Genomic DNA, 23,442 nt, shown 5'->3' with positions numbered 1-23,442 from the left:
CATGCAGCATTATACTCTAATATTCCGTCTCCAGAAGGAACTGGGAAAATTTTGTCGAAAGAAACAATGCATGCATGCTTTTACTCCAGAAGATCGAAGCTTTGAAGGCTGTTATACAGGAAACTTCTACAACAAGACTTTAATTCTTTAGGATTAGCTATATACGCGATGTTATTGCAGAAAATAAAGAATAAAAGGATTAGACACAGAAGTTATAAATAACATAAATCAAACGGTTCAATATGGTCTGACTGAGGATTTGTTAAAGTAGACATTAGAAATACAACTTTATAGTGTATAACATCTGCGGTATACACAAAAGTAAAATCTAGATTGACACGAAAACAAACTTGTTTGTTATCGTTTTATTTATCCAATTTCGAACGCCAACGGTCAGCCAATATGACAATAAAACATTGATCATTATACATGGACAATTCACGAAAAATTCACGGGCATATGAATTAAGCCTAGTAAAAGTGACATGCTTTCCTGGGAAGCAAAAGAATCACTATATGCAGCAAGATAAGACACTTTAGGAGTAGAAAATACGCTCCGAACATTGAACTACAAGTCTAGGCCGGCATAAAGTACATACATGAAGTAATACGGATATAATTATAGACATTCAATTTCACTTTTGAACCCGTTTTTTTCTGTACAAAACTAGTATTCACGTGCTATGCGACAACTGCGTGTGCCGAAAACGCATCAGTTGTGAAACGCCGGTTTTAACCAGTTTAATTCTTGCGAAAACTTCACGAGTTTTACGCGGAACGTTTGTAATTTAGCAAAATTGCTGCATATATAGTTTATGATAGTGGAGTTAAAACACATACGGTTTGTTTATACTCCCCCTCCAAGTAAGCTTCTAGCTACGGTCCTTGGGTCTCACTCTGTCTTTAGCTTTGTTTTTGATAAAGAGTATTATGTTTTGTTTATATTCAAAATCTACTGGCACTTAAAAAAATTTTAAATTTTACCCATAATATAAATAACAGTAGTATATAGATAGGGTTCTAAGACGGGCGATGCAGGCGGTGCACGAAGCACCGCCCATTACGGGTGTGGATTATTAATGCTGGCAGGACACGCTTCAGTTTATAAATTATGCAGTTCAAATTTATGTTTTTTTTATGTGTCATATGACAGCTTTCGGAGAAATCGCCACGACGATAGATGTAAAATTTGGAAAAAACGAATGCAAGTTTACTTCAATTTACCATAGTAGCCATATTCCATATATCTGGATCAACATTTACTGAAGGTACGTTTGGTACTTGTCGATCTTTCAGTTCTTTCTACCTAGCATTAAAGCACGAAGTCGAAGATTTGATTTCACGAGATGTAGAGTCCTACTAATTACCGAACAGCAACCGACAACAACCGTCAACAAACTTATATAAATTACCGACAACAAACTCGTTATCATCAAAACGATGAAATAGTCGTTTGTGTGTTGAGAGACTGAGACTGATAAAAAAGAGATATAAGAGACAGGAGAAAGTAAAAAAATTACGATTTAAGTGAGTTCACGACCACGACTATGTAGTACTGAGATTAAGTCAAGTTTATAATTAAACGCTTACATAAAGGATTGTGTGACTATATATGTTATTCTAACTCTAAGATATAGGCATATAGCTACGGGGGAATTCGAGTGAATATTTACGACACATTCTCTTCGACGTTTATACAATATAATATTATTACGAATTCCCGTCATTATCATTCATGAGTTCAAGACATTACGACTGCATGGATAGAACTATATACAATGCCTATTGCTAATGTCTATGGTGTCATTCTATGATCCTTTTTCAACACTGATCTTTGAGATTTGAAGGTGTAGCATACCAATTTTTAGATTTCTGAGAGGGAAAGATGAATTTTATTCCAAAAAAGCTGTCTTAACAAAAGAAAAACTTTTATGTCAATTATTTTACAATTGTAATTCGTTGACTAACATTCAATAGGATAACAGTTCGTCCTATTCATCTAAACCCGCACGGCCACCAGTAATTTTGATTTTTGACGGGAAAATGTTGTGCAACTTGCAACGGTTTAGGTTAAATGGCATTAAAGGAAAAAATACTCTTAGTAAATGCAATACGTCCTTTTCAATTTCCGCAGAACAATGAGTGGAGCGAATAAAGGAGTTAATAATAGTCGTGCGCAAGTTGAGATTCCAGAACCTTTGAAAAGTATACGTGAGCGTACAATTAGAAAACTCAGAGATAAAGCTTATACAGCCGATGTAATTTACCAGAGCTATGCTGGAAGAGACAGGAAAGCCAATGGCACTGGGGCAATTGGAGGAGTTGCGGCAGTGATAGGAGGTGTTCTAACACTGCCTACAGGTGGCCTTGCAGCACCGGCTTTGCTAACCGGACTTTCGCTTACATCAGGAGGGGCTTCGATTGCAGGTGGTTTCTGGTCAATAAAAAATGTGTGGGATCGTGGAATGGAGCTTGAAAACTTGAACAAAAGGATTTCGGCTGTTTTGCGCGAAGATGAGAGAGAAGTATCGGAAATGTTTGAGGAGATCCTTCATAGGCGCAGTGTACGTGATGGAAGTGTACTCGAACCAGCACAAGTTGCTCGTGAAATGCATGCAGCTGCTGATGGTCTTGATGCCGTTGGACTGAATAGCAATATTTTGAAGGAAATGATAAATCGGATTCCATCAGTGATCAAAATTATTTCGCATGGAGGATTCCCGATATTATCAGGTGTGGCAGTGGTATGCATCCGATATGCTATTGCAAGGCCCATCAAGACTACTGTTAAGGAGGTTGTTGAAGAAGTGGCAGGACGTGCAACAAAAAAAATTGCTACGGAAGCTACAGAAGAAGGAGCAAAAGTTTCGGCAACACAACTAATAAAGAATGGAGCAAAAACAGGTACAAAAACAGCCTTGAAAGTTGCTGGAACCGTGACCATGGCGCTTGGAATCATCACTACTCTGTGGGAAGGATACAACATGTATCAAAATCACTGTGCCACCAAAGAAGAATCTCAACATGGAAGAGAACTTCGCTGCCTGGCAAATAAATTAGAAATAAGTTTAAAAACAGGCAAGATACCATACTAAACTTTAAAGCTGGGGACGATGGAACAAGGTGGTTGCTGTGTTTAGCCACATTAATAATTATTTTGGCAATTTGGTAGTTTTATAGGAAAAGAAACGTTTTATCATTTAAAAAAGCAGGCACAGCTGAGCATTTTGTTAAGACCGAGGTTAAATGGAACAAATGAGTACAAAGAATATTAAAGAAAGCATGCATATATATATTACCCATATTAATAATATAAAAAAACAATATAAAGTTAATATCTTATTTCTGTTGAGAGGTCCTTTAGAGTTTAGATATAAACTTATCTCTTAGGTTAGCCCGTAGTCTTTTAATCGTTAAACAACACTTGTTATTAGTATATGCTCCCTATAATGTTGATTGTTGACGTCATGCTCAAAGTTCAGCTAGCATCCACGCACTTGTCTAGATCTACGCGCCTAAAACGATCAGGTTGATGCAATATTGATATGAACATGCAGGATGGAACAATGTTGTGCTGAGTTACAACGTTATTCAGAGTTGTTATCAACATTGAACAATATTGTTACATGCTGATAAATGTATACAGCAGACTTAGAGTTTTTAGCCGTGTATTATATATAAGGAAGCTGTAAATCCATGTAAGCTGCATTAGTTACAACAAAATTAATACAACACATTTTAAGTTCGTTTTCACATTAAAGTATATCAAACCAAAGTGCGTGAATATTGTAAAAGCTATGCGAAAAATATGAGAAGAAACACGAAAGGAAGCTGCGTAATTTCTCTTTACCTAAAACATTAAACATTGTTTCCCGCCAATGTTTCTCAGTGTTTTCCAAGTTGGGAAAACACCAGGAAACATTATGTTTCCGCAAGAAAAACCGCAATTAAGAAACATTTTCTGTTAGTTTCTGAATTTGATAGGAAACATTTTACTTCTGTAACAATGTTTCCATGGGTGGGCAAACAGGGTAACATTTGGGGAAACATTACGAATCAATGTTTCTGCAAGACCGCAACAATGTTTACTAGTTTGCCCAGGGCTTAGGACAGTCATGTGCATGATATTTGTTTTGAACACCGCCACTTGACTGTATGTATGAATACTTATACTCAGGCCGTTTAATGTTTAAAACAATTTCTTTTTGCAAAACATTTTGACATAAAGTTCTTAAGCATATTGCCCAAAATTCATAAGTTCCTCTAGTTTGAAGCGCTCCATGACGTGTTCCTTAGACACTTCCCAAAATTGCTTGAGTGCACACAAAACAATAGCTTGGAAACGAGGCGGGCAATGTAATCAATCTATTGTTAGTGGGCTGGTTATCGAATGGGCGTACAACACTGACCTTCCTGACCCTAATGCGAAGTGAACGAACAAAATTCAAAATAAATGCGAAGAAAATTAGCAAGAAAAGCTGCGTATATCTGCATGTATAACGTTATCTATCGCTCCGCAAAAATACACCCGGGTATGTCTTCGCAGACACGCAACGCTTATGTGTAAAGCTGGCCTTATGTCTCGCTGGATCGTCGAAAGCTACTATAAAACGAATAAATTAAAATTTACTGCAAATAAATTGCCGGGTGATGCGCCTTCCAGCTATGGCCCTCACTATAATTAAAATCAACCAAAAAGCATTTTCTTTGCCGGATGAAAATCTTTGCAGCGAGCTTGAGAGTTAAATAAACCCCCCCCCCGATATAAAATATGTTCAACCCCGGATCCCCCCTGCCACTATTACCGTCATGCTATACGCCGAAGGGAAATTTTGATTTTTGCACACCCATTTGTGAATCAGGCTCCTCCCTGCGGCAGCAATCGGTACATATTAATACAGGTGCAAAATCGACATGCAAACCATATTAATATAATAATTGATATACAAATTTATATAGTCATATAGACATACATCACTGGATGCAAAAAAATGTTGAGTTAAAAAATAGCAAATCATCGACTATAATATCCCTCGATCGTGTTGTTGCCGCGTGGAATTCGAAAAATATAATTGGACTTATATTTATATAAGCACGGTCTTTGCCAAGAGAATTTCAGTATGATATCATTGATTGTTCGTATGATTTCTCAACAAGCGTAGAATCCACCATCGTGTTTTCTTGAGTATCCACGGTTTGTTGCTGCGCTGTGATGACTTTCTGTAATTATAAATGACGAAACAAGAAATAAAATCAACTGTTGAATTTTGCCCCTACGAGTACGCCTAGTCGCCTACGCCTACGGACGAGCGTCGAGCAATCATTTCCCTTAGTTTATTTGCATGCATGCATGACTTGTATACATACATGCAATACTGAAAAAGTAGAAAAACGGGCAAGTTTTTCTTGACATACATACATTTAAGGGGCCGGGTTTAGAAGCTTTCAGGGTAGCTTTCATTATTAATTTTGGAGAATTTTATTGCGAGAATAACAGACCAGTTAATTATACGGCATATATAGTTCATCCTGATTTAAAAAGATTCGTCAGTTTTTTTTACGGCATCCAACGCGAGAGTCACTGCAGTACGTCACAGACAGGCTGCATGTTCCTCCCACGTTTTAGATGAGTTCAGTGTCATTTACCGATCTTTCTTATCAGGATGATAAAGTTTTATTGTTAATGTTTAGTAAACTATTTAGCTAGCCTATACGGCTATAGTGTATAGTGCATCAAATTCATCGATGTTAAATATTCATTCACTTAAATTTCCTACCAATTGCTCCAGTAACTGAATGTACACTTTCTTTTTTGCTTGAGGAAGAGATTAACAGCGGAAGTTTGTTTAAATCTATCTTTGGTCCGGCTGGCGGAGGTCGATTTTTCAATATACGTCTAAAAACGAATATATTCTCGGTATCATTTACAGTTTTTGTCGTGATGCCTGATTGACAGTAAAAAGACAAAAACATACTGCCAGTACTTCGCAAAACGAAAATCTCGTTTTATTACTTACCCGTGCGCAAAATTTTTCGTTTCAGGTTGGACAAGAGTTTCTGCTTTTGAACTAAGGAACTCGCCATGATGATTGTATGTTGATTTTATCACAAAATCAAGACTATCATTGGGTGCCTGGATGATTAGTGGAGAAAAATTTTAAATTCCTTCACATAATCCAAAACTACAAGATATATACTCCATTCTTGAGTTTCTGCACATATTATTAATTCTTTAGTAATGTCTCTTTGCAATCAGCTGTACAATGTGCATGTAGGTTTATTTTTCATTTAATGTTAAAATGGCACATTCATATATTAGGGTTACCTGTGGATCAAAGTGCAAGACTTCACGCCGTTTACTGGACAATGTCTCAGTCCTAAACAAACGATTCCATTGATCTTGACCATTTGTCTTCTCATTAAATTTCATAGAGTGCTTGCAAGCCTGATATAAATAGTGTAACAATATGTATCTCATTTTTATATGGCATTATATAAGCTGTTTCAAGGGTACTAAGGTACATATGTAATGACTAGCAACTGCATCAACATACTACACCAACATCATAGGCTAAATATCACAAAAAATAATCTTTTATACACTTATCAAAAGACTATACCAGTAATGAGCTAGGATATTTTCAACCCCATGGTTATAGGGCTAGAAGCCTAGAGCAAGTTGTTCAAGAGCAGGTTCGCTACAAATTAAACTTTACCACCTAGTTGGATAGGTTTTCCCTGGTTTAATTATAGAGATTTCATTTTCCAAAGTTGTTCAAAAGCAAGTTCGCTACATGCAATCAAACTTTACCACCGAGTTGTATACGTTTTAGAGATTTCATTTTCCAAAGTCGTGAACAGAACAGCCATCAAAAACACAGAAACAAATACAGCAGGTTAAAATTTATCCCAAGGTTAACTCTAATTGGGCTTTGAACAACCAGCCCCAGGCTTATCATTATCCAGTTGCTATGGCTACAACAATGTAAGTCATCTCACTCACAGAACACAAAATTTAGGCTGCCTGACATATATATAAACAGAAAGCATGAAGGATCATTGGGTGAACTAACGTTGTGCTAATTATAATGAAAAGGTTTAAGGATTATAGATTGTTTATTGATAGCAGGGGGATAAAGTGAAGATAATATCAAGACTAATTGGAATTATGCAAAACTTCGTTTATTCTAAAATAGTTATTCACAGTTTGACTTCTATATATTGGCAAAATTATAGTGGCAAATTAGTTCCAAAAAACGTTCTAATTTACTAATTGGCACAAATTTATCGTTCGAAAATCGTTGATTGACAATATCCTATTTTGATTTTAATAATAAACTCACCTGTTTTTGATTTTCTTTTACAAAATTGTCGTCATTTTCTAAGCGAGGAAATGGGTACGGATTTCGTGGCATCCTTGCGAATTTCGTGCAAGTTTTGGGAGGATAGAATCACAATAACTTGCCGGAATCTCTGCACCACTGTTTTCATGCACCCGCTTGTTGTTTCTGGTTGCTATGGCTGCAAATATCATGACGTCACGCAAACTGACCTGTAGCGAACTGAACGGTCGCGCTCAAACACGTCCTATTTCGAATTCAAGAAATGATGAAAATATTGCTCAGTGACTAAACTTCGTGTCCCCACACTTTTCATTTCCTTGAAGATGTGTGCAACATACTTTGCAACGCAATGCTGAAATAGTTGTTCACCTTTGCGAGTCGAATTGCGGCAAACGTACATCTTAGACCGTAATCATGGAAGTAGTAGATATTTCTGACCCCTTAGTTTCCTTGTTTAGAATTTAATTTTGTGATTCCTTTCAGTCGAACCTGCTTTTGTAGCCTTTTCTGAACGTTTCACAAAGCATTTCCCAAGCCCGTAAGTCAAGATTAAAGAGGGCAACGTCAACCTCCACAAAGTCAAAGATGGTTAAAACAAACAACTTTACACGAAATATTGCAAAGAAACTTCTACCCCAATGTTAGCAAGTGAAACAGCACGTGAAATTATGCTATGAATCGTTGTAAACAGGTCGCAATTTAAATTATTCAATTATTTTCTTTGCTATAATGAATTTCATTATATTATTAGCCGTCTTTCTTTCCGTTCTTGTCCGAAATCTAAACGTTCAATAAACTTTCTTCGCCACTGGCCAACGACAATACATCGCCGCCTTATGTGAGGAAAGCATATCACACCACAAGTAATGACTAATGGTCTCAAAGTGCATTGTGTTGCCGTAATTGTGGCAAAACCTTTGTGCATTTCTTCCTGCAACAAAAATTTGCGAGGCTTTTTCGGCGGGTTTCTTACGTTTAAATTTTTATTTCTAACATGTGGCTGACGTAATGAATTAAAGATGATTGTGTAATTCTAAATATCCCAAGGTTGAGGTGGTTTTCCTTTAGCTGAAAATTTCTTATCCTTGATCTGATCTTCACGTATGAAATTATAAACACACACAGGACAACTGGTCGGGTACAGTTCACTGCGCTGATGATATTTCAATACAAGATGCTCGGTTAACTGAGGCAGTGCTTTAGGCAGCTCGCTCATCCGTTGCTCAAACTCAGGCAGGATCAGGTCCATGAAATGCGCAGAAGCAAAACTATGTTCGCACGTGAACACGACCACGCTACCTCGTGGCACACGCGTGGCTTCGCTCTGTTGTTCTAAATTCAAAGATGCCGCAACAAGCGTCGATCCTGCAGTAGAAGACAGCGAAATAGTGGTCATTTTTTCTAGATTGCGTTTGAAATTATCTATAATTTCCTGCCAAAGTTTTTCTTGCGTAATTTTGCCCGATTTTCGGTTCTGCTCTTGCAATGCGACCTCGGATGTGTCTGGGGGTTCCTGTGGCATGAATGACGTATATCGAGGAGGAGTGCTACCCATAGTCCTTGTTGTCAGGAGCAAATCCAAATCTTTGCTAAATATATTTCGCCGTGGGCATTCTGTCCTCAACTGTTCCACGGTAGCTTCAGTGACACGAAATAGAAACCCAGGACTAAACTCCCGCCGTAGATATGAATATCGATTCTCATCCTTTTCACCGATTGCTTTATTGCATTGTCTTTCGCGTATTGAATTATCTCTACAACCAAAAGGATTGCTTTGTTAAAACTACGTGTCTAAAAACACTAGATTTGCATGGGTAATTATACAAGCTCTTGTACACAATACGGGATACATATTATGTATAATTAATGCACTATATCTAAAAAACTAACCATGAATTACAGCAGGTAAAGGCCCCGTTACACGGTGCAATTTTTCTTGCAACTTGCATTGCAATTCTACTTCTAAGAGATGTAAATTAGTAAAGAGTCTGGCAGAAGAAAAGTGCATGAAGTGTAATAAACAAAAGTTTCGTTGTCCCCAAATATGCATCTCTCAAAAGTATAATTGCATTGCAAGTTGCAAGAAAAATTGCACCGTGTAACAGGGCCTTAAGATTAAATCTAAACATTAGATTTTCACAACTCACCTTAGAACCAAAAGAGAAATAGGGCACGCCAGAAAATCCATGTGTGAATCCAACAATGATTCTAGTACTGATTGATCGAAAATATCATCTTTCCAAAACCGTAAAATCTAGGAAAAATATTTCTTTATGTGGCAAAAGTACGGTACCCAAAGAGCCATTTTAATTCGCGATATTATGGATCAGTTAGATTTATGATTGCGTTAAAATTGTGTAGAACAAGTACATAGTTGTTAGTTGTACATCATTTCGGGTAGATTTTACTGAATATAAGATGACCAAATATGTACCTAAATCAAATATAAATTACCTCATTGACAAGTAACACAGCTTGTTGAATTGGAAAATAATCCTCTGAGCAAGTGTTTGATAAATTCCTAAAACGAAGTAATCTACAATATTTGTTTGTCGCGTACAATAACATTTCTGGACTTGTAAGATTGAAAGAGTTAAGTGACCTGACTCCACACCATGTATTTCTGGAGTGAAGATATATTTTTTTTTGCGATGATAGATATTGACGTCCATTTTTATTCCACTGATTTATCCCCATATTATAAATATTGACGGCAGTTGCTTTTATAAGCAAATAATGCATGTTTTAGAATGTGTGGCTTACAGCTCTTACCTAACAGCATCAGCGATGACAGTTACAGTCAGTTTTTCTAGCTCATTGAGAACGTCAGTTTTAACCAGACCCCTAGCCTTCATCGTGCCAAACCAATTAGATAAAGACTTTAGACGATAGCTGAGGAATATAGCCCAATTCTCTTGTATTTTGTAAATCACAGAGGACGAAAATGTGTCATTGGAATCATTGCAATGTCTAAAATAAGCAGAATAGATAACATTTGATTACTCAGAGATTGAAAATAGATAAATTGAATACGTCATGCATAATGCATTTAAATTATCATAAACACTAATTCAAGAAAACTCGGTTTAACGTTTCAGATATACCTCAAAATATCCCCATCATTATAAAAACCCCACAATTGATACAGCGCTGTCGCCAAAGACTCGCGGCTGTAGGGAATGGTGCCTAATGTAAAATAACAGTTATATTACACAGTAATACATTTCAAACTCTGTATGCAACATGGCATACTTTGTTACTTACAAAAGAAAACCTACCAATAGAAGATAACTCTGACAGGTCTTTTTCGAATTCAAGTTCACCTAATTTGGAATCTTCCAATGACTTTAAAAAAAAAATAAATATGGGTGGTCATTGAGTCCAAATATCAAAAACGTATGAGGGAAGAGGAGGGTCGGGAGAAAGAAATAAATATACAGAGAGCTATCCCATGCATGCAGTAAGTATTAAAATACTGTTTTGATTGTGCTGCAGAAGTTCTCGTACTTCAGCTGAATTGTTCCATTTATCCGATAGTTTACTGATTGGAATGTTCTTCAACGATGTTGGTATGGTAATATCCTTCAATTTTGGAATTTCTAAACCAAGCTAGTAGAGAACACGGAACGTAAATCGTTAAATTGGTCACAAATGCGACACCTAGCGGAGCCTGTACCGGTCGATACAATAGGACGCAGCAATCAAGTCTCTAGAAATCATTTACTCCTAGCAAAATAGATTGAAATGGCCAAACCTGTCCACTATCCCCTCTTCCCCAGACAAATGTTTGTCCTTGTGCGGTGACAGTCACACAATGTGCTGCTCCAGCTCCAACAGAAATCACTTCGTGAGTTAGTAACTCTTGAACGAGCACTGGACTTGTCTGAAATAACAAAAGGACGTTACTAAAGGCCCTCTTACACGTTGCAATCTGCCTTGCAACTTGCAACTATTAAGGCTGTTTTTAAGGCCATGCTTCCATGTGGCAAACGCATCATCAATTTCCTTATTAATCACTGTCGTTAATAAGTTTGAAGAAGGTTATATATTTTATAGGTTGTGGAAGTGTAAAATCATAAATCTAAAAAACTTACGCGTTCAGTTTTGTTGCCTAATCCCAGTTGTCCGTGATCATTCTGTCCCATCGTGTAAACATTACCACTTTCCGTGAGAAATATTGCGTGGTTATTGCCGCAACATATCTAGATAATACGTAAATGTTGTATCACGTTCTTACAATAAAGCCCCGGCTACACGGGCGATTTTTGACGTGGTTTTTCTTCTCTTGGTGTATGCTATTAAGTAAATTTAACAGAGTAGGTTACTTTACTTCGCCCAGCTTATACAACTGCGTATACAATTCACACAATAACATACGCTAGAAGGACAAAATCGCCGATGAAACATCAACGACAACATTATCGAAATACCTGGACAATCGGGGAGAATATTTTCATTTGAACTTCTACAGGAACAAGTTGATGCGTTAATTCCTTTCGTTGAACATTCCTGTTGTCCATTTTTTGAAAGTAGTCTTTCTAAAAAAATTGTTTGATAGAAAATAATCGTCACTTGCCGTTGGTCAAGGAGCTAATCTAAAAAATGATAAAATCGCGCCAGGAATTTTTTTATCTTCTTATGCGCTCGCAGGCAAGCGAGACATAATTTGGAAATTTTTTTGGAATCACTCACTGCTTGCCGTATCAATTGTGCATTTCTTCCCCACTTGTAAAATTTTCGATCTAAAGTGACCACCATCTAAACAAAATCACAAAAGGATGAAGTAAGACATTAAGGACTGAAAAAAAATAGTTTCCTACGAAACATGACCCAAACTGGCGTCCGCTGATTATTTTTTTAATCAAACTTACCGTTTCAAACGAACCACAGCACAGTAACTGCACTTTTTCATGAGCGATTCCTTCAACCAGTTTAGGTTTCGACTGTTTCTTCACTGGCCCCAATCCAAGCTGACCAAACACACCTATATTGTCACAAAGATAAACAATATTATGCCAAATATAGCAACTACACTCAATCCACAACCACCCCCCTAAACATAAACTAGAGCATACAGAGTATACCCCTCGATTGGCTGTATGGCAAATTAGCAGTAAAAGTACATCATTGTATTTATTCGGTTCTTTGTATTCAAACTCCGTTTGTGAACATAACCTAATGATATACATGCAACTATAACTGGCACCAAGGTTAATGTGATGATAGCATAGATTTAGACGTAATCAATGCAAAATGTTTTAGAACGTACCTCCACCGAAGGTATACACCTTTCCCTAGAAGAAAAATTATATTTATATAATTGAGTATTGTACGAACATTATAGTCCGCAGTTTACAAATCCTTGATATCCACTTACCTCAGACGTGAGGATAGCAGTGTGTGAATACCCAGCAGCCAGCCGTATGACACTACAGCGATCTAACGACGAAACTCGTACTGGAACAAGATAATCTTCCACATTGCCAAATCCCAATTGACCATGAACACCCCAGCCCCAGGACCACACACCGCGGTCAGCGGACAACGCCAAGGAATGGTAGTAGCCACACGTAAGTGCGATGCAATCTTTGTCTGCAAGCTCTGTGACGAACACTGGACGGGTCTGTTTGTTGGTGTTGCCTAAACCGAGCTAAAAGGATTCCCATCGATTTTTTAATGAATTTCATCACTGGGCACAAGTTTGAAAACTGTACTAACCTGGCCATAATCTGACGAACCCCACGCATAAACCTAGCCCGAAATAAAAACATAACAACATTTTTTAGCAAATCCAGTTTATAATCGATTAATTGCGTGTTCGTTTTTTAGATAGCTTGATCGTTAGAAGTAAACTTACTCCTTGTTTAGTCAAGGCTAAGGTGTGCTCCCTTCCACAAGCAACAGATCGCACTTTGATTCTGAAAGGAATTAAATAACTTTTCAAACTTTCACACCATGATTTAACCTAAGGAGTCAAATCCAGGGTCTTAAACAGGACACTTGACATGACTTGATTAAAATTAATTAAAAGAAAATAATTGTAAATATACTTTTGAATGTGTAGAAGCTCAACACGAAAAGGAGCCGATTTGCCTTCTTCTTCAATCAGATCTCCATGACCTAGCCTGGTAAAGGAAATAGTAAATATCTAATAAAGACATATCTATTCACTATTTATATATAGCGTGTATTTACATGTGCATCCTGACCAATGGTTGCTCTACTTAGTGTCTCCGACCATGCAGCCCTGTTGTACGAAAACATTTAACCCACAAATTTGCAGTTCCTGCAACGAACAACTGGAACTGGTCAAGATGAAATGTCACGAGTACACCAGTATGCATGTAATGTTAGATGTGCATGAATGGGAAGGTTCCGAATTTTCTCGACAGCCTACCTTCCATTACATGATTTTCCCCAAGTGTAAACATCACCAGTGTCTGTTACAAGTGCCGAATGCTCCTGACCACAAGATAACGTCACATATTCGGGAAGAACACCGCCTCGTAAAATGCTCTCTTCCTGTTCATTAAAAACGAAAACAGGCGAATTTTAGTTCAGGCTAACTGCAGCTATCCTTAAGATACGGCAACAATAAAACCATGTAAAGATGCATCCTTCTTAATAATATATTTATCGGTTGATATAAATATATCTAAAATAGTCAGTCAAACTGAGTACATTTAGCTATGCAATAGTAAGCTATGTGCAAACACTGACCAGTTGTTTTGATTTCGTCTTTTCTTCACAGTTGTCAGCAATTAATAATCTAAAATAAAAAATTATTTGTCAAGAAAATGATGCATGACCTATTTCTTGCTACAGACCTTACTTAATAAACTTCATTTGCAGACAGAGAATGCATGCCTCTGATTGGCCAATGCACCCAGTTCAGAAAGCCAATCAGAAACACGTCTAGTTCGCAGGACTACGTCAACGTTCCAACTTTTCATAAAGGTCCATGGTAACAACTGGGAAAATATACTTACAAGTCAGGGAAAGTGTTGAAGTGTCTTTTTGAGTTCAAGACCACAAGTGTTGCAAGGAATAGCTCCAGTAGATCCGAAATTGCTGAGCTGTTTGTTTCACGAGTGAAACTAAGATAGCTGTCCAGTGATGTTAGAGATGCACCGGAATGAACCCTTCAAAGAACACAGAGATATTTGCGTTCATACCATCAAGTTCACTGGCAATTGCTGTACAGATATACGGAGTCAACCCAAACTAGACTAACCCTATATATAAGTCTATTTATACATGATTCATATTAGATAGATCTTTGTTCAAATAGAGACGCCAAGCTCTTTCTTCATGGGAACCAAATAATGCATTTATCGACTTTCACAAACCTTTGTCTTCTCGGAGTATTAGAGAATTTCATGAGCAAAGTCTTTGCTGCAGGTCTGGAAGGATCGAAGAGCCTGGCAATGCGTAACAACGTGGACTCATTAAGAACAGGCAGCAATGACTTCACATAGTTCAGGTGAGGAAGAATCGATTCAGGCTATAAAGGACAAACAGCTTTATGACGAACCATGGGACAATTTTTAAATTGAGGGAGGCGAAGAAAAAGCTTCCTTTGGGGGAACCCTATCCCTAAGAAAATGTTGGCGACTTTATCACGTCAGAGACAACGAAAGAAAGTGCTAAGAATACCGGAGCTGACCGGTACTGGGATCCTAAATAAATACCTTGGCCAATAAAAGTTGGATTGCATCCTCAGGGGACATACATCGTAAAAAAGCACCTGAAGGAAATGGCAAAAAAGAGACTGTTGACAACAGAAATTGTTTCCAAACTTGCAGGAAAGAAATGACTGGTAATATTTATTACTGTACAGTATATACCAGTCCATGCAGTCAATATGCCTGTCTTTCTTTGCTGTATACACATTAGATTTTCATGCAGATTTTTATGTACAATCTGATAAAATTCATTACAGGGTTATTTTAAACCTCAGGTGACTTTCTAGTGAATTCGGTAGGAAAAATACTCGTACTTTTGGAACCCACTAACTGATGTTAGCATCTCACCATTACAACTTTGACATACTATGTCAGCAAATCCCTTGGCAATGAGAAACTCTTGAGTCGACTTCTTGAGATGAAAATGCCCTTTTTCCGCAAGGACCTCAAGACCTTGTTTCACTAACCCACGTGCCTAAGCAAGATTTTAAGAATGAGATGAGTAAACAAAGTAAACTAAATTTCCCAGCTATGGTTTGTATATGTACAGTGAGACCGTGAGTGTACTCACAGACCTTAGCAACCTGGAACAAATACTCTTCCAGTCCAAAAGATGCAAGCAGGTCCAGTGCGCTGTATTCGTCATAGTCGAAGTTGTCGTTGATGAACTGACTACAAAAGAAGGAATTATAATTTCATTAATATTCAAAATACATCTCAGTTACAAGAATTTGTTAGACTAGTGGGTAACAAATTTTCCTACCAAAACTTTTCTCTAAGCTTAACCATCTCTTCGCTATCGTCCGAGTCTTTTGCAAGGATCTAAAATATGCCCAACTAGAGTTAGATCATCCAGCAACTATTGTAAATTTGCCTTCTTTAAAGTTTACAAAAATGGAAGGCATAAGTTGGGAAATATCACAGAATATTGATAAATGATGGCATTTTATACATTCAGTATTGAATTATTACGTTTTTAAACAGTTATATGCAAATTACAGACCTGCTGAACAAAACACTTCATAGCCATATTTGCCAGTTGTTTTCTATCACCAGAGGAAACGTCAGCAGGTTTCTCGAGAATCTAAACGCGATCAGTGCATTTGAACAATTAATGTAAACCGTTGTCATAGCAATATCTACGTGTATGTTGGATAAAATTTGGAATGTACTCATATCATTGTGTGTTTTTCACAAAAATCCCAATAGTTTCATAACTCGCCTCTTGTATATACGTAATAACGTCAGCCATTCCAGCATGTTGAGCAAATTTCTTTACTCTACGACTGTGCCGAGACTGCAAAAAATATTTGAACTGCTAAGGTATAAAGGAACCGGAACATTGTATAATGCCCAGGATTAAAATCTTTCAGATAGCCATATAGACGTCAGTTGTGGTGGGATGGAAGCTGTGCGCTTATGCACAATAAGACGTTACCCATATCCGAATAGTCCGAACTTTGTGATATTGTTAAGAGAGCGACCTCGGATATTTTTACCTTAGAAGCTTGGTAAAGTTCCAGCGCATGCTGAAGTTGTCCGGCATCCATTGCAATGTCTCCAGCTTGCTAGAGAATGAAACGAATGATATTAAAGCCTGATTCTTATCGATCTTCGACAGTCGGCGATGTATTTTTGGTGCTCGGTGACGAAAAAAATTTATTCAAATAACAAACACTTCAACCGACGACAGCTATCGCCGACTGTCAGTGACCAATGAGAATCACGTTTGTTTTAGAAACTCGTGCCCAGATCCAAACAAACAAACGCGAACGATGTATTATCTTTGGAGTGTAAATTATTAGATGACGTAATATTCACACCCAGTGTACACTATTGTACCTCATATAATGTATTGACGTCCAATCCTGTGATAATGGCCAATCTATCAGCAGCGACGGTATCAACATTATTCACAGCCAGTTCAATAAATAGTTCTTCAGGCGATACCCTAGTATGAAAGAAACCAAGTTTGCGAACGAAGTGAATTTATCCTGTAGTTATTTGACACACCGCACTGTTTGTTTTAAATACTGCTGAAACTGCAAATTTTCAGTGAAACAATGCAGACTAGGTAAATTAGACCAATTAAAAAAATTGAAAAAAGAAGTACACTACGATTTTATGGAACATTTGGTGTCACAAAGATTTGTGGCAACAAAATTTTAAATTTTAGGTTTTCCTTCCTGACCTTGGTCTGATCTCATATACAGCAGCTGTAGTGATAACAAGGCACCCATCAACCGGGTGTGATTGCGGGTGGACGGCATGCTTTGTTTTCGCCAATATGGCGTAAGTCGTTAGACGATAAATAGCCAGCACTGTCTCGCCAGGGGGGAGCGTGAATGCCTGAATACAACTTGACGCCTGCGGATAAATTATGATATTAGGATGGTAATGTCTGAATTTCAGCAAGACTTGATTCGTTCAAAAAGTAGTATATAGACAGTACCTTTGTTTTGGCATTCGTGCCAGGTAATCCGGTCTCAGCCAATTGACTGGAAAGAATGTTAATATGAGTCTGCAAGAAATGCAATCAGTCAGTTAACAAAATCACATTTAAATGATGAAGAACTAAACTCGTGTCCGTGAGAGGCAGCCCAACTGGGAGAGCGCAAAGGTCGTAAGAGCCTTTTCGTGTTAATGTCGAAAATTAAAATGTGGTGAAACCCTAATATGTTTTGCTTAACAACATTTTTGGCTATCTTCGTCACATCTTGTGGCCTTTTTTATTTAACGTCTGCCTGTCTACATTCTGGAATAGAATGGTTTCATAGAAGAGCTGAAGACTAAAGTTGATCTTCTCTCCAAGTACGGCAGTTAGCAATCATTTCATTGTATAGTGCTCTAAAGACACATTTAGTACATCAAACATCAAGTATAATACCTGTTCCTCGTTTCCACAGACAGTAAACAACAATCTATCAGTCAATAAAACCTCTCTTGTGAGTTCGTTTAAATCATAGACAAACATTGGTACGTTCTCGCGATCAACATCAAACACCTGACAAAGAGACAAACAAAACATTGAAAGAATAGTAATTTAACCTGTAATTCCCTTAGGTCAATCGATTTCGCATTCAAATGTCTGTAATGAATTACCTTGTATATTTTGTTGGAAGAATTGAGCAAGGCAAGGAAAAACTGGTTCCTGGCGTATTGAATTGACAGTTGAACGTTCTCATTCTCGTTCTAGATAAAATCAATTCGATACCTATTTCATTTTTAATAATAATGCCGTCAATTTTGCTGCTGTGTGTTAGTATTTTTGTAGACTTCACTGGTTGCTGTTGCTATCGTCGTTATTGCTGTTATTGTGGTTATTATTGTTGTCATAATTATTGTTGCCTTTATTGTTCCTATTGTTGCCACTACGCCTGGTGTTGTTGTTACTTATGCCAATGTGGGTGATTTTCTGGTGACATTGCTGTTTCTTCAGGCTTCATATTTTGCATGTAACAAAATAGAATAGCATGCAGCGTCATGTGTGTGACCAGAGAATCACCAATGTCATTGTTGCTGTTTTCGCCACTGTCTCTGTTAACAATGTCATTTCATATGACCGCGAGCCCATAGACAGAACGCCTTTGTTAGAATATTTCGGGCTCGAACCGACAACCAACCTGATAGCGTATCTGTTCCATCTGAAATGACGAGCTGTCCTGTTGTGATACCAGCAAGGAATGTAACGGTATAGATTGTTCATGAAGCATTTCGTATCCCAGTCCACCTTCTGGCATAAAAACAGTGTCATGTCTTGAAGGTATTTGAAGAGAGTAACTTTCCAATAGTAACTTCCATGTTTTCTCACACGTCTGGATCTGGTGGAAACAATTACAATTTTGTTCCTTTTTATTTTAATATAACGACATTCAAGTTTAAGATGAATTCCACGAATGCTAGAGTTTAGGTTAGTGGTTCTAAAGGGCAGCGTTTATACTGTGGCGGATTTGCTCGATAGGAGATCTTGCCGTTGAAGTATGTACCCTGGTACAACGTTAAATGCTATCAAATGTTTGGTGAATCCATTAGTACGCTTTAAAATCCTTACAATCTTGTAGTACCTACAAATTTTATCAACTCGGATGGCAACATGTAACTGACGATATCGGATACTGCATGGGTGAAGGCCTTAGAAGTGAGAAATAGATACTCGCCAATAAATAGCAAGTGCCATGAACTCTATCCTGTACGATGCTTAACGTCTTCACTGCACCCTCAACACTGGTTTGAAATATAATTTGACCAAACTTGTGAAGATCCACAAACACGATTTCGCCCAACTACCAAAGAAAAAAGTACAATCAGAGCGCCAAAATTGTGGTGGCGTCCTCATTTTAACTAACAACCTAACTTACTTCAGTGCCCAGTATACAAATATGCGTGTTTATCAGTGATTGTTCCCACCAAACCATACTTGTCACAACTCCTGTTTGTAAGGAAAGCATGATTGATTTGAGTTTGATTTTTCATATTCGTGAGGGCAGGGATAATGAGGGATTAGATAAGAATTATGAGGACATATTCGGGAGGCAGAGGCTCGGGAATATTTGGCATTTCAAAATAAATTTCAAAAAGGTGCCTGATATTAAAAAACTGTATTATATCTTCAGGTTCATTTTTCTACTACATCTAAGACACTTTGGGGTGAATGAAATTCATATTTTCCTTCGATTCATTTGTAGCATTAGCAGATATAATTAACTTCGCGATAAATTTCCTAACATTTGATAAGATCAGGGCCGTAGCTAGACCGCTTAATTGGGGGGGTGTATATTCATATACTCATGTTTATTTACCGGAAGAAATAGCGTACAAAAGAAATCAGTCGGGCATAAGATGAATTTATGAATATACACCCCCCCCCCCCCAATTAAGCTTCTAGCTACGGCCCTGGATAAGATAACAAGAATTCTTTAATTCAGGACAGGCTTTCGGGCAAAAAATTTGCTGGACACACACATCTTCGTACCACACAATGTCTATGTCGGTTTATTGTCAGGCTTGTTTACTGTTTTCTTTACTTCCATTTTCAGAAGTACATCCCGGCTTTCTATTTACTAGGACACATTAACCTTTCGCAAGGGCAGAGTGCGAACAAGAACACGCCATTTTTATGCCTGCGTGGGGGGATGCAGTTTATCTAGCGCCCAACTACAAGAAACAACTTCAAACAAGCTGCTTTCCTTGTCGGTTTCGTGTTAAACTACTTAGAAATATTTCTATGCTTAAATTATTTCAGCACCTTTCCTCTCGTGAGGTGGAAATTTAGTAAGATCATTGTTTTGCCAGTGAGGTGGACAGTCCACTTCTTCCGGTCCCTACAAACGTGGAGAATATGAAAATTAATATTGCGGTTAGATTATGAATTCGACCCTTCAAACATGCAGTTGGCATCCGAGTTATCATTCTAGTTCACATTGAGTTCACTGAGTTGGCTAGATGGGTCACTGATCTACATATTATAGCCCAATGAATGCATTTCCTTTGAGAAATATTCTTACCAGTATAAGAGCGAGGACTGGAAGGAGATAAAGATATTTGTCTTCACATGAACATAACAGCCACGAACCAGATGGATCAAGAGACAGACACCGGATGGATCTAACTGGACTCTATTTATTAAAATCAAATTTACTATTTTAATAAAAAAAATTTTGGTCGAGTTTTACAATGGGACGGACCCAATTTAAGGACTGTTTGACATTACCTGAAACCAAGGAATTTCCTTCAAGATTGCTTTTTCGTAAAGTTGATAATGACGAACAAGAAACGTTTCTTTAAAAAAATATGAAATTAAGTCATGCCTGATTTTAAGGCGTTCAAAAGAATGGGGAAAGAATTATCCCTTCGTTGTGTAAAAAAATTCTTATCCCCCGGTTTCTCCCCACCCTCTCTTTTTCATCCTTTTTTACGTTTTTATTTTTTGCTGTGAAAATTTGAACGATTTTATTTTCCAAGGCCAGGATATTTAACAATACTGAATAGGGATACTTATTATAGCAAGAGACTTCGGCGAGTGTTTTTTTACGCTTTTCTAAAGTCGAGCAATATCCCAAGTGCATCACGCTACCGGCTATCCTGCACGGAAACCATTTAGTGTTTGCTTTATAAAATAACTACAATGAAACCGACGGTCAAATTTATTCAATTAGTTAGCGGAAGTTTGAAATTCAAAGTTCTAAAGTAAAGTTCTAAAGTAAAGTTCTAAAGTAAAGAAAAGTAAGTTCTAAAGTGAATTCTAAACAGAGTTTCTGTAATTCTGTAGTTAGTTCACACCGTTGTTCCATTTTTTTTTTCTCTTGTCTATCGTTTACAACTTCACGTGTAAAATTGTCCGACATTTTAGAAAACTTGCGCGTAGCGGCATTGTAGACTTTTCTGTACGTCTAATATGTCCCCAAATAATTTTATCTTTTTATTTATTTGAATGCATTTTGATCAGTTCATTCTAACCTTTCTTGTTGCTCTTATTACGACACAACAAAATCAACAAGCACCTTTCCGAGTCTTCAAAACAGCTCCACAGCCTCACATAAGTAGTTCTATCCCGATCTAGATAAATTAATTCATTAGGTTGCCACTATATACACACATAGCAAGTTCAACCAGGGTGCTTATATATATATATATATATATATATATATATATATATATATATATATATATACATATATATATATATATATATATATATATATATATATATATATATATCAAAGAACTGTGAATCTAACATTGAATCAAGAAGCATTAACAACTACCAAACTCTGGCACAGAGAAGTGGCTGATAAGCATACATAGGGCCTAGGTGAAGGAGGTCAGGAGAAGGCAGATGATATTTTTCCCAAAGTACCTATCTTCAATTTAAAGACCCCTCACCCCTCTCCGACTCCATTGGTTAACTCCATGCTTTTGTCACCACATATCGGCATGAAGATGCCATGCTAACTAAAATTTGGAGACAGAAGCATGGTCTGGAAGGGCAAGGAAATTCCTTAAATTTAAATAAGCTCATCCAAAATAGTCATGAATGATGGAACAACATGAAGGCAAGGAAGACAGATTTCCCTTCCAAGCGAAAGGGAAGCATCATGTTTTTGTAGAATCATGTTTCTTAACAATAACTAAGCCTTTTTTGTCCTTAGGGTAATCACCCTTTCCACACAATTCTTGCTAATGGTCTAAATTCCTATAGCTATAGTTGTAACATTACAATATTAATTACTTAATTGCTATTATTGTATAAGCTGTTCTTTCAATGTTTTGCCTGACTTTGTTGAAAGTTTCCAAACTCTCTCTATAATGTTGTAACTTTTTGATAATTCTTTAATTCAATATATCTTTGACCACTAAACATTAGCAGGTGGAGCAGATTGCAAAGGTTCAACAGTACCATGTAAACAGGCTGGTAGTGTGATTCCTGGGCCTAGACATTTTCTTTCTGTTGGGTTTGGTATTTTGTGTTATTGGTGATTAAGTTTTATCGTTAATGCTAAGACCTACAATACCCACACCTACAGCCGATAATAAAAATATATATATGCTCCAGCTACTACATATTTTAATTTAAGTTATTTCGTAAAACATTAAATACCTATGCAACTTTCCTTCAAAACAGGACGTACGCGAACGACATGTACTAGCTCGAACAACTCGCATTCTTTCAGACGCATATCTGGTATAATCGTCCCTGATTCCTTTTGCTTTCTAGTTCCGTCCATAACTACATGTAACCGTGATGTCACATGGTATAAAGAAGCAATTATCAAGCTACACCAGTGTATAAAATGTAAATACTATCAATTTGCCATTCGCTAAAAGTCGATACATAAGCACAGGTTTGTTATTAACTTTTTTTGGAGCACCATAAGTGATAAAAAGAGAGAATAGAAAGCATTTTACTCGAAAACTATCAGTCATCAAAAGTCAAAAAACTGTATGATTCGACCTACAGGCTACAGTGCCAGTGCCACTGTGAGTCTGTGCCACACTTTTGTTGTTCAGGGGGGAGCGCACGCATGGTAACATAGTACCTAGTTTCATATTTAAGTGTATTTCATTTTAATGAAAAATGTCAGGTAGAAAGGAATGGACCATTATGGACAAGAGAGAGTTTACGAGATTAAAATTGTTAGAAATAGGGGTGAAGCCTGGTTTTTATTTTAATAGTCATAATTATTGTGATTATGTCATGGTGGTAGATGACGACCGATTTGAATACAGAAAGACAAATTTACATCAATGAGTAAATCACTTGCTCACGCTAATCACGACTAAATGGGAACCAGACTTAAAGCACAGAATAGGGACTTGATGCATGCCGGTAATGTTTGGTCACGTTCGTTAAATATTTCACGTACGAACTTCATACATTTAGCTCAGACTGCTCAGTGTCATCAAAATTTGCAGCAA

The 23,442-nt window shown here is 37.3% G+C and overlaps 3 protein-coding genes across 4 annotated transcripts; 1 reads left to right on the top strand and 2 right to left on the bottom strand.

Annotated features, from left to right (window-relative positions):
* Positions 1–1,174: 1,174 nt before the first annotated feature.
* On the top strand, positions 1,175–3,753 carry LOC114530632. The gene is made up of 2 exons (XM_028552225.1): positions 1,175–1,267; positions 2,134–3,753. The coding sequence occupies exon 2, from the start codon at positions 2,138–2,140 to the stop codon at positions 3,092–3,094; it is 957 nt and encodes a 318-aa protein (XP_028408026.1). The 5' UTR covers positions 1,175–1,267; positions 2,134–2,137; the 3' UTR covers positions 3,095–3,753.
* A 1,155-nt stretch (positions 3,754–4,908) lies between these two features.
* Positions 4,909–7,505, bottom strand: LOC114530588 (uncharacterized protein C1orf194 homolog). Its single transcript, XM_028552170.1, has 5 exons — positions 7,343–7,505; positions 6,325–6,444; positions 6,017–6,132; positions 5,777–5,895; positions 4,909–5,219 (listed from the first exon to the last, which is right to left on the bottom strand). The coding sequence occupies exons 1-5, from the start codon at positions 7,412–7,414 to the stop codon at positions 5,149–5,151; spliced, it is 498 nt and encodes a 165-aa protein (XP_028407971.1). The 5' UTR covers positions 7,415–7,505; the 3' UTR covers positions 4,909–5,148.
* A 499-nt stretch (positions 7,506–8,004) lies between these two features.
* On the bottom strand, positions 8,005–23,007 carry LOC114530602. Of its 2 annotated transcripts, XM_028552191.1 has the most exons (41): positions 22,625–23,007; positions 21,484–21,582; positions 20,738–20,805; positions 20,532–20,642; positions 20,273–20,348; positions 19,386–19,456; positions 19,185–19,310; positions 18,651–18,848; positions 18,130–18,219; positions 17,915–18,031; positions 17,480–17,548; positions 17,219–17,394; positions 16,870–16,978; positions 16,527–16,595; positions 16,250–16,324; positions 16,031–16,111; positions 15,791–15,849; positions 15,603–15,699; positions 15,376–15,502; positions 15,034–15,089; positions 14,692–14,846; positions 14,332–14,484; positions 14,063–14,111; positions 13,740–13,864; positions 13,393–13,467; positions 13,200–13,260; positions 13,061–13,093; positions 12,720–12,992; positions 12,612–12,636; positions 12,214–12,326; positions 12,035–12,100; positions 11,773–11,880; positions 11,437–11,544; positions 11,097–11,225; positions 10,850–10,951; positions 10,621–10,687; positions 10,447–10,528; positions 10,115–10,312; positions 9,797–9,863; positions 9,490–9,596; positions 8,005–9,096 (listed from the first exon to the last, which is right to left on the bottom strand). In XM_028552191.1, the coding sequence occupies exons 1-41, from the start codon at positions 22,749–22,751 to the stop codon at positions 8,376–8,378; spliced, it is 4,818 nt and encodes a 1,605-aa protein (XP_028407992.1). In that variant the 5' UTR covers positions 22,752–23,007; the 3' UTR covers positions 8,005–8,375. The 2 variants fall into 2 exon arrangements, with proteins under 2 accessions (XP_028407992.1, XP_028407993.1); XM_028552192.1 differs by lacking the exons at positions 19,185–19,310; positions 19,386–19,456; positions 20,273–20,348; ... (2 more) ...; positions 21,484–21,582; positions 22,625–23,007 and adding an exon at positions 19,092–19,166 and having other exon boundaries at positions 8,006–9,096.
* Between the last annotated feature and the right edge of the window lie 435 nt (positions 23,008–23,442).

The sequence above is a fragment of the Dendronephthya gigantea genome, unplaced genomic scaffold, assembly GCF_004324835.1.
Source record: "Dendronephthya gigantea isolate DGI-Jeju-01 unplaced genomic scaffold, DenGig_1.0 000064F, whole genome shotgun sequence".
NCBI lineage: Eukaryota > Metazoa > Cnidaria > Anthozoa > Malacalcyonacea > Nephtheidae > Dendronephthya > Dendronephthya gigantea.
This window is presented reverse-complemented; position numbering and strand designations above follow the sequence as displayed.

Excerpts from the sequence above, each read along its gene's own strand:
- LOC114530632 (XM_028552225.1), top strand. The coding sequence starts at position 2,138 with ATGAGTGGAGCGAATAAAGGAGTTAATAATAGTCGTGCGCAAGTTGAG.
- LOC114530602 (XM_028552191.1), bottom strand. The coding sequence starts at position 22,751 with ATGGACGGAACTAGAAAGCAAAAGGAATCAGGGACGATTATACCAGAT. Across the intron at positions 12,637-12,719 it reads CTGCTATCCTCACGTCTGAG|GGAAAGGTGTATACCTTCGG; the intron begins GTAAGTGGATAT and ends TTTTTCTTCTAG. Across the intron at positions 10,529-10,620 it reads GTCAGAGTTATCTTCTATTG|GCACCATTCCCTACAGCCGC; the intron begins GTAGGTTTTCTT and ends ATTTTACATTAG.
- LOC114530588 (XM_028552170.1), bottom strand. The coding sequence starts at position 7,414 with ATGCCACGAAATCCGTACCCATTTCCTCGCTTAGAAAATGACGACAAT. Across the intron at positions 6,133-6,324 it reads TCTTGCACTTTGATCCACAG|GCACCCAATGATAGTCTTGA; the intron begins GTAACCCTAATA and ends CTAATCATCCAG. Across the intron at positions 5,896-6,016 it reads ACGAAAAATTTTGCGCACGG|ACGTATATTGAAAAATCGAC; the intron begins GTAAGTAATAAA and ends ATTCGTTTTTAG.